The 11365-nt window shown below is 32.1% G+C and overlaps 1 protein-coding gene across 1 annotated transcript; it reads right to left on the reverse strand.

Moving 5' to 3' along the window:
• Positions 1-1653: 1653 nt before the first annotated feature.
• LOC132752392 (uncharacterized) lies at positions 1654-11324 on the reverse strand. Its single transcript, XM_060742713.1, has 7 exons — positions 11172-11324; positions 8056-8230; positions 6742-6826; positions 5689-5795; positions 5209-5368; positions 2536-2748; positions 1654-2278 (listed from the first exon to the last, which is right to left on the reverse strand). Exons 2-7 carry the CDS (start codon positions 8227-8229, stop codon positions 2058-2060), a joined length of 960 nt encoding a protein of 319 aa, XP_060598696.1. The 5' UTR covers position 8230; positions 11172-11324; the 3' UTR covers positions 1654-2057.
• Between the last annotated feature and the right edge of the window lie 41 nt (positions 11325-11365).

Below are 11365 nucleotides of genomic sequence, written 5' to 3' on the forward strand. Positions count from 1 at the left end.
ACATACAGTGCTATAGTGTCATAAGAAGATAATATGTATTAAAATATAATTTGTTTAACGTTATATGTAATTATTTCGTTAATCAATTGCAACTTACCTATGTTTACCTGACTTTATCTTTTAATGGACTGTGCTTGTATTTTTACAAATGAGGAAAGTTCTGTTTATTGTTCTCGGACTAAAAAGTGTATAAGCTAATAGACAAACTTTCGAAACCGTTCCAGGAAAAAACCAGTACTGAACAATGAGTGTTAATTTTCTTGCGCAAGAAAACAATGACTTCCCCAGACAGGGTTTGAGCCCATGCGGCCAGCGATCATTTGATAACTCTTCGGACGCGTTTACCACTCGGCCATGTCATCACTCATATTATTTATATATTATATAAGAATATCCGATTATATGTAATAATTACAGCACCTGTTCAAGTTGGAATCCAATTTTACAACATATGTATAAAGTAAAACATTGAAAGGCCTTTATCCTTAGAAATGTAACGTCTACAGCTTAGATGTTTAGCATGAAACATTGTCTAGGGAACTTCTTTTCGGTTATTCAAATTATAGCTTTAGGGTCAAAATTGGTCCTTCCCCAGTGTGTCATACATGTAGAATGTACTTTATACATGTAAACAAGTTATGCAATAATGCTTAATAAAATCGACAGCTTGAAGTTAATAAAAAGGTAATGACCCTTATAATGAGAAACGATGACATGATAAAACATGCAGATTTGACCCGAATATATGTATGCCACTATGGCGTTTAATTTGTACCATGTCGCATGTTTGCTCCGCATTGAGCGAGACAAAAACAAGAAATTATGACAAAGTAAATTGTTATACGTTTTCCAAAGACTGCAGGCTAAGAGACACGGATACCAACAAGTGTGACATTATTGTATTTCCCTGTTTTTACCTGGCACCCCTAAATCCTACTCAGAAACAACTCAAACCATAATGCCAAATTGCGATAAGCTATAAATAATACACAATATGTTGAGAAACTTGGTCTACCACTCAGCTAACAAGCCTAACATCCCTGCATATAAATTGTTAATACTTTGAGGTCAATGTTAATACTTTTATTGTTTAAAAATATTAAAATACATTCAAATTTCATTGATTGATACTTAAAGAAGGGGCATTATTGTGTTAATCTCAATTAAGTCGAATTTTAAAGTTGTTCGCAAATTAAGCATTTTTAGCTTAATTAATATCCTTTAATTTCATTTGTTTAAAATGATACGTGTGCTTGTTATTAGAAAGTGAAAGGAACTTACTTTGTCGCCATTGAATATATAATTTTATCAACAACAAAAAAGAGCAAAGACACGTATAGATACTTTATAAAAAAGTTACAAATCAAACACAAAAGACACACTAAAATTCAAGAAGGATTGTCTTTCCCTCATTATGATTTGGCTGATATGTAATTGTTCTTTTTAAACAGTTTTCAAATGTTTTGATGCAGCCATAATTATGCATATTGAATATTAGTTTTATGTAAAAAGGTTTTGTCCCTAGGATTTTGTTGCAATACAGGACTTAAGCAGGCATGAATAATATTTATCTGAATAAATACGACTAATGATTTAATCATTATGTCAAATACAAACAAATACTTTCAAATCTTATTATGATGGAGTTCTGTATTCCTTTTGAAATCTACAATCAACACTAAATATAATTCATGACTCATAAAACGTGAAAACCAACTATATTACCTATATGAAACCAACGGAAACTTTGCATTAGTCCGTATGATTTTACCATATTCACGCAGACATTTAATACATGCTTCGTTTGACACAACAGTTTCTACAATTAAAGGATATTTAAAGCTGTGTATAAGTAGTTCAGTGACGTCAGTACTTAACTCCATTAACTTCATCATTAATTAATTTTATGATATATGCTACTCCATCCATCAAGTTGTCTAAAAAAAGGTTAACGAAAGTCTATGCGTGGACAAAATATGCATGTTATTTAAATCGTTTTCAATGCAAATCATATGCTTTTTATTAACAACTTCTTAAAGTTCCCATTTTTCTCTTTGTTAAAGTTTTTCACTGTATGGCTGTTGTTTGCAGAACGAACATAATCCATTGATACTTTTGTCATTCATGTCACAGTTGGGGAAGCTGCCGTTACTTTTCATAAAGGACAATCCAAAAATACCACGCAGATTCTTGAAAGCGTCTCCTGTCAAATTGTGTGTATTTGACAATTCATGTGCCTCATCGACGTCTATTATTACAAGGGCAGCATTTGCTGGATCTGCATTAAAATGTTATATCTTTATAAGTAAAGAATGAAAAAATACATTTTATGAATATATGCTATAAAAGTATATTTTGTACAGGAAGTAATGAAGAAAATCGATTGATTTTTAGGCAGAAAAAAGATAAATGATAAAAGATAAAACAATAATGAAAATAAGACGTGCTTTTTGCATGTACTTTACAAATGTATATATCACTTTTAAAGTATCTTAATGAAGTGGAGACTTAAGAAATCGCACTAAAATGGGTTACTTTTAATATCTTGCATAGCAGATGCTGCATCTGATGCAATCCTTGTCGCAGCAATACATAGAATGATAAGCATCTTTTTGTCGTCGATTTTGGAAATGTCGTTCAAGGATATGAAGTTCACAGCTCCTAACTTGCTCCTCAATGTAGTTTCCAAAACCGTTTGTATGTCGTTCATTAACTTCCCATCTTGTTTACATATTATCTGTATTGTGGCTAAAATATTTTTTTCAATTGTAAACCATATCATAATTAAAAATTTAATGTTGTGCCTTGCCTGGTTATCATTATTAGAACAATTGTTTGGATACTTACAAAAACAGATATGTTTATCAGGACATTCTTCGCAATGTTTGCTACAGATGCAAGCACCAATTTAAATTCAATTATTATTTCTCAAATAGGAAGCTGTAATTCAAAACAGTTTTAAGTGCTGTTTACGATACTAATTGATTCAAGTATATATATTTAGCAACACAAAATACTTTTAATATCGGTAGAGCAGTTGCAACACATGTGCAATGAAAATCGTGAAGACACTTACTTTGGTTCTACCGGATCTGTTAATGTATCTTAATGTTGTCATTTATGCAAATTCCTACATACAGCGTGTCAACTAATTTCAGACTAGACAATAGCAGGCTAAGTGTACCCGAGCGTGACGAGATGTTGAATTTTATTTTTGGAATTGTTTTGATCTAAAGGATATCTTATGATAAGATTGTGCTTTACTCATCTATTTACTTTTATCCTCATGAGCACATGGTAAAAATGGCCGTTTTAATTGAAAAGCCTCTTGTAACAAGTTCAATCTGCTATGAAACTATGAAAAATTCTTCAATAGTAATCACACTTGGCACACATGTTGACTTGACCTTTGCCTTTGTAACGACATGCTCGGTCTTACATTTCCTGTTACCATGGCAACGAGGGGACATCTCAAAGTTGCCAAAAATCACTATTCTGCGTTGATATTTTCCATCAAAATTGATTTCAAAGAGCTGCCATTTCTCAATGGATTGAGATAGAGTCAAAGGCTTTTCAGTGTTTTTTACACATTACCTTATGATCGACCTGGGGTCATTTTTTAGCCTCTTACGAGTCCAAAATGTTCTTGGCGATGAGGGGGACTACCGCCCCCTTCAAACCCCCCAAACAGAAGGGGGCACATCCCCCTACAGAAGAGGGCACATCCCCCTTCTGGCAACCCCCTGATGTACCTTTTTGATAGGGGCGGCGCCGAAAAAGTGATCATTTTTTAACAACATTTTTTTCACTGTTTGAGGCCTCAAAAAGTGGGGGGGGGGGGTCGAAAAGCCGTCAAAACATGTCTATATCAAGTAAAGGGTTAATCAATGGAAACTGTATTGTAACAGAACTAGTACTGGTGTTGAAGATATTAAAAGACTCAGTACATTTGTTTTCTTAAACTGTATATCATTACGTGTAGAGCATGAAGGTAAATTTAAATTAATCTATAAATAGCGAATTTATTTATTCGAAACATTACTCAAAGTATCAACTAAAATGTTTACATCTTTGAGTGACTACGTAGTCGTCAATTATTTTTCATTTTTGTTCTTTATTATCACTTTATTTTACCGGTTAATATTGTCATCCATATGTCGTTATATAATACGTAATTGCAAAGAAATGATAATCATATTTTCTTATAATTACTACTGCGACTGCGTGCGACTACTACTGCTACTGCTACTACTACTACTATTACTACTACTACTACTACTACTACCACTACTAATAAAAACCCGCTTTTTCGGGATGTTAAATCAATCTTATAAGCAGCACACTACTGTTTTAATTACCTGCCTGAAACAGTGTATTTTATGTTACGAAATAAATTTATATCGCCTCATAAGGAACTGTTACATGTTTAAAATTCTTGAAGTAAATACATTTATGCTTACACAGCAACAAAACGGATGCAAGTCCAGGCGAAGACAGTTTTATAAGCTGGAATTATTTCTTTTCAATACACGGAATACAGTTACGTGATACGGAGAGTCTGTTGTTGACTTAAAAAGTGCTTATATTTTAATGGCTAATCTATATAAAATCCTTGCTGAACATGAACATAACTTGTGCGTCTGGACTATCAATAATTTTTTTTGGCATTATCATTAATGAAGGCGTTTTGCTTTATACGGCCATTGACAACTAAACGCGTTTTTCTAATTTTTTGTTGCATTTGTATAGCTTTAATACTTCAAATGGGACATGAATTTGCAATTTCGCATGATGATGAAAATTTTATCGTGTCGTCGGGGCGTTAGCTGAGTTCTAATTGCGTTCTTGTGGCATTTTTGGTTGCAACTGTCTGCAGTCTTGCACAGTTCATTTAATGCATTATAGGGATTTCTTGTCAATCAGACTTTAGTCTATAATCTTTGGGGTACAATCACCAAATATGGAAGGGAAAAACATTGTTCTCCTTAATTTTTAAATTAAATAAAATCTTCTTTATGTTGTTAACACTGTCAAAGTGTCAAATGTCAATTTGAAAGTTGAAATTAGTCTCTCAGCTATTTTAAAATACTGGTTGTACATATGACAATCATTGTAACTTGAATCTTTCATACACACTTTTTATATCAATTTATTTATATTGTATAAGCAAACTTGAAATTTCTCTAGTAATGTACGAGTATCGCATACCTGGAACGCTAGTTTTATGTTTACTACCCCTCCTTTTGATAGCAAGTGGTTTGCTCACGGAATTCTTGTTCATATCACTTTCGACTTTGTTAGTTTCTTCCAAAATTGCTACACGCTCCTTTACATCTTTGAATGCATCCTTTGCACACTGTGATAACATCTAAAGTTTATACATAAATATCCATTGAATGGCATAAATGATACATGTAAAAGTAATTTAGATATGTAATCATTATAACAATCATAATAGATAACAGATTAGAAGTCTTACTAATAGTTATTCAAAGAGTGATTTTTTGCAGATAAACGGATTGATTTGCAAGTTAACGAGTCAATATTTGGAATAGACTGTAAACTCATTTACCACTAATGAATACGAGCCTTTTTCATATCAATGACAGTACTAAACACATGTATCTCAAGTGCCCAAAAATAAAAATTATTTTTTCTTAGTTAAATCGAATACATTTGACACGTTACCTGTGAGTATTTCAAAACGTTTTCAATTCGTTCTATTATTTCTCTGAACTTCTGTGAATCTGTAACATCTCCGTGTCCGTAATCACTGGTATTTTTGGTTTTATGTTCTAAATAAAAACTACCATATATTAAATCTTTGAAATAAATATTTCAGTTATATTTAATGGGTTGCAATCTAAGTCAGTCGCAGAATAATTATATTGTTTACCTTCTCTCCAGCGATTTTATTCTCCGTGGTTTGGTGCATATGTCGTGATACAAAGTACATTGATTGACTAGCTGTTAAAATAAACCTTTTACAACCATTGTTAAAATATAAACATTTAATATCTGATATTTCATCATCTCGAAAGGTTTATGTTGCTGCCGCTTCTGCAGGGGAATAAGTTTTATTCTAGGGGGCGTGGACGGTAGTTTGCACTTGACAGTACCGTCCATGAACAGGCTCAATCAAACCGAGCCTGCAACATTTTCAATTTTGCCGCGTTGGGCTTTCTTTAGGGATTCTTATTTCACTCTATTTTATGAGGCAGTTTCGGAGTGTGTATTGGTATAAGAGGAGTAAATCGATGTTTTTCTAAAGCTGGCTTAAATTTTGTGTAGTATTTCAAATCAATCTGAATTCTGATTTGATTTGAGGTCCGTTAGTCGAGTTATATTAGGTTAACTTTCGTTTTCATCTTGTATATACATGTATTTTATAGTTTCTTTAATCAAAATGTCTGCCGATATAAGTTGTTTTATGGTTTTATCTTGTTTTGTGCTGTCCATTGAATGATGTGAGGTAAATTTTTCAATTCAACATTCAGTGTATGATTTACAATTCTTTTCGTATTGTTGCAGCATATTTTGACTTTGACCTCTTCATTTGTAAGGCATATTGTTTCATGGCGAAAATGATGTCTGATGAAATTTTGCGCTGAATTTTATTAAAAAGTTATTGATTAACATTGTTATACGCTACCACTAGAAAAGAAGTGCGTTATAAAAATTATTTCTTATTGACATATGACTTTTACGCACGGATAGTAATCAAATAACCTTAATTTTTACCTTGTAATATATCCAAAAGACTTCTTATCTCTGATAATTTGTCATTGTAACTGTTTAATCTATCATCATGCTGAGTGACACTTTTCTATAAGACAAAGTTAGACGTTGGTGCAAGTTTTAATCATTCAATTATAAAAAAGCAATATCAAGTAACTAAATATTTCGTTCGTTTATTATAAAATAAATTCCTATTTAACATGAAGCTCATCATAATATTTACAGTTGTTTTCCTTAAACGTCACGCACACAGATACCATTTAAAAAGAAGAAGTTAACGTAAACCTATAAACCATACTATGTAATTTTATAGCTTACAAACAAGAGCGAGCCGGTTGATGCTCCCCGAAAAGTTTTCGGACACAGAGAAGTAGTATCGTGTTGATATATCTTGTAGTGGTAGAGTTAATGTCCCAGAAAAAGTTCACAGAGTGAAAATAAATAAAGAAAATTGCACTCCAAAATTAGGCAACGCAGGGTTATAGTTGTGCATATAAGTTGCACTTCTATTTAATTAGATTTATCTACCTACATTGTTTCTTGTTGATATCTCTTGTAGTGTGAGAATTATGTACCGGACAAACTTCAAAGTGTAGAAATGAAAAAGGGCAATTATTCAAGAATCAAGCAAGTAGGAGTTCGGGCTATTATGCACTTCTACTTAATGACATTTATCTACCTATTGATTTTCTCGATGATATTTCTTGTTGTTTAAGAGTTCTTTCACGGAAGTGTACAAATGAAAAAGGTAATAACTCAAAAACTAGGCAAGGCAGAGTTACGGTATTTTGAAATACACTCCAACTCAATAAGATATATATACCTACAAAGTTTCTTATTGATACCTGAAGTAGTTTCTCGAGTCGAGTTATGTTCTCGACAAACTTCAAAGTGTAAAAATGAGCAAAGAGCAATAACTCAAAAATTAGACGAGGCAGAGTTACAGTTCTTTTGCACTGCACATCAAGTCAATGATATCTATCTACTTACAAATTTTCTCGTTGATAATTATTGTAGTTTAAGAGTTATATTCAGCACAAACTTCAAAGTGTAAAAATAACCAAGGTCAATAACAGTTATGCCAGGCAATGTTACGGTTTTATTTGCACTTAACTTCTACTATATGAGATCTATCTACCTAACAAATTTCTTGATGATACCTCTTGTAGTTTCATAGACATGTCCCGGATAAGGACAGGAGATTACGGAGAAAACGACGACTATATGCTCTCCCTTTGGGGAGGAGCATAAGAATGATACAAAAATATTTGCCATAAATTTAGGTTATACTTAATTTATGATAGGAAAGAGACACACTTTTAGATCTACAAGGCATCTTTGTCTCTTTGTGAAAATTGCTTCTTCTGTTATATTTTCTTGCTCAAGCTCTTCATTCCCGTCACTATTTGATTTCTTTTTCCTCCAGCTCGATCTTTTAGAATTTCTTCTGGTTAAATGTGGCACTGTTCCCTTTGAATTACCGGTGCCCATTCTAATAAATATAAAAATCAAAACAAAACAAAATAATATTACAATATTTTGAAGTATTGGTTTGTTGATTAAAATGATTTTAAAATCTTAATAAATGTTCATGTCCTTGCTTACTTAGGTAGCAAGCAATTTTCATACGTTTTGTATTTAACAAGTTCGTATCGCATGTAAACTTTTACAAAACTACATTTATTTTTGTTTGTTTGTTTGTTTGGATTTTTACGGCACGTCAACACATAGTTGGTCATATCGTGCCGAATGCTATAATAGGCTTAAAATGTTATGCAAAACTTCGTAAATGACAATAAAAATGAGCCAATTAGATCCAAGAATACAAGTTTATCTCTTTCAAATAATCAATGTGTTTTTTGATGGAATTGTTTTAAAGAGTTCTTTGAGTGAATTTACACAATAAAATCTATTTCGGGCCTGTGAAAAATTATGACATTCAAAAAGAAAATGCTTGACAGTAAAATTTTCATTACAAGCTGCACAGAAAGGGGCATTGTCATTTGTGAGGAGATAAGAGTGGGTAATTTTAGTGTTTCTAATTCGGCATCGAAGAAGAACTGTTTGATCATGGCGGTTTGACAGAGATAGAGATGGTGACACATCAAGAGATTGGTTTATATCGTGAAGTTTATTAAAAACGGCATTGTCCCAATTTGCTTGCCATTCAGATGATACGAGTTTATTTATAGCCGGTCTAAAATCACAAGCAGGTAACAATAAGTCAGTTTTTGAAAATATAATGATTGTTTAGCTAAAGCATCTAGTTTTTCTTTTGCTCGTATACCTACATGACTTGGAATCCAGTATAGTTTAACAGATTTTGTTTTAAGTATATCATGAAATCGTAAAAGAAGTTTCCTTATCATGATATTGTCAGATTTTTAATGGATATTAAAACAGAAAGCGAGTCAGAAAATATCACAAATTTATCATGGGTATGCTGTACTATGTATGACAATGCTAAATCTATAGCTTTTGCTTCAGCAGTAAAAATTGATGCATTATCTGGTAACCTCATACTAGATGTAAAATTATTTTCAAACACAGCTGCACCTACTTTGCAACCTTCTTTCGAACCGTCTGTATAAATATGTATAAAATCTTCATGTTCTTCCTTAATTGCTAGAAACTTCTCTTTGTTCAGGTGAATTTGATGACTTTTTATATTTGAAAGGTTAATATTTATTTCGGGGAATTATTTTGAAGGATATTGTCTGGATTAACTTTAAGTTTATCTAAATCATCTTTTAAACGAAGGCCTAATGGTTTAATTTTCTTTGGTTTGTTAACAAATTTTTCAGTATAACTTGGTTTGAAAGTAATATTTTTAGCTGTATTTTTGCTATTTGAAATTCTAGTTGCATATTGAAGTGATAGCTTTTTTCGACGAAGATGAAGCGATAGTTCCCCAGCTTCCGCATATAGACTTTCTACAGGTCAGGTGCGAAAAGCACCTAAAGCTAAATGTAAACCCTGGTGATGTATGTTATCTAGCATTTGAAGATATGATTTTCTTGCATATACTACAGAACCATAGTCTAATTTTGATCGGATAAGACTTCTGTATAATTTCAGTAATGTGGAAGAATTTGATCCCCAATTTGTACTTGATAAAACCTTTAGTAAGTTAAAAGCTTTTAGGCATTTATTTTTTAAATGTTTAATATGTGGTATAAAAGAAAGTTTTTCATCAAAAATAATTCCTAAAACTTAGCTTCATCAGCTACTGGAATTTTAGAACCAGATATGTAAAGTTCAGGGTCATTATGGGGTGGTGTTTCCGCAATCGACAAAAATGAACACATTGAGATTTTTACTTTGAAAATCTAAAACCATTTTCTATTGCCCACTTTTGAATTTTATCTAAATGTTGTTGAAGTTGCCTTTCAATTCTTCTCATACTTCTCGATCGATAGCAGATAAGAAAATCGTCTACATATAGAGAACAATCTATGCCTGGTGTAAGAGTGCTAGCAATATTGTTTATTTTAAGGCCAAAAAGTGTAACAGAAAGTATGATTCCTTGAGGAACACCTTGTTCTTGTTGGTGGTCCTCGCGTTTAGAACATCTCAATTGAATACGTTACAAAAGAATATATAAAATATTGAATTTGTTAAAAAGGGAATAAAATTTTATTATGCGTCAATCTGTGAGCATGATATATTCAACAATTTTAATAAATACAGCATTGAACGTACATGAACATAATATTCAATTTATCACATACCTTAAATAAAAAACTGTTTTAATAGAAAATAATCCCTTTTCATTGACTCGCTTATAGCGTAACGCTTACATTTAGCGCGTCTTTACACTCTGTTTGTATAACGCAAATGTTATCACGTCAAAATATATGCACGGCAGTGCAATACCTTTTTTCAGAATTGTAAAAGCGAAACGAAACTGTGATGTCACTAAGCCTAGGAACACGGTAATTTTTTCTAGGGTTTGCTTTTAGAATTTTGCTATTAGTCTGTTGACAGTGCCTAGATACACCCCACATTTCTCTTTATGAGGGATGATTCACCAACGTTGTCATATAACGAACTTCATGTTCGACGTCAGCAGTTGCTGCTGTGCGATATTTGGTAAAAGAACCACTTTTACCTGTTTGTGTATTTTAATTGTACAACACCTTTACCATGTTCAATGCGATGCACAGTAACAGCAGAAACATTATGTCACATCTGTTTTACTTGTTTCACAATGTTTCTGTAGGACATTGTTTCTTTAACAGTCCTAAATACTTCACTCAACTATGTCATTTATGTTTGGTATTATCATATTTTATTTATTTTTAGTTCAAATGCGACGTGTATATGTACGATACACCATTTTACATAAGTTAATCGATTTGAATGAGTTTTAATAAGTTATAAGATCTTATAACGTGTTTTCCTTACATAGTAAAATCAAAATACTTTCTTACTCAGTATAATGTCCTTTATTCCTAGTAATCCTGGAAGTTTATAGGTATTTCGTTGAACGCATTAGAAAAATGTTTATATTTCCTACATGACAACTATCAGATAAAACTTATCAAAACAGTTTTTACGACTGTCTGATCAATATCTTATCTGTATTTAATTTTTTGTAACAAATTTACTTTGTGGTATAGTTCGA

This window comes from Ruditapes philippinarum, unplaced genomic scaffold (assembly GCF_026571515.1).
Source record: "Ruditapes philippinarum isolate M1 unplaced genomic scaffold, ASM2657151v2 ctg239_1_1_1_1, whole genome shotgun sequence".
Classification (NCBI taxonomy): Eukaryota; Metazoa; Mollusca; class Bivalvia; order Venerida; family Veneridae; genus Ruditapes; species Ruditapes philippinarum.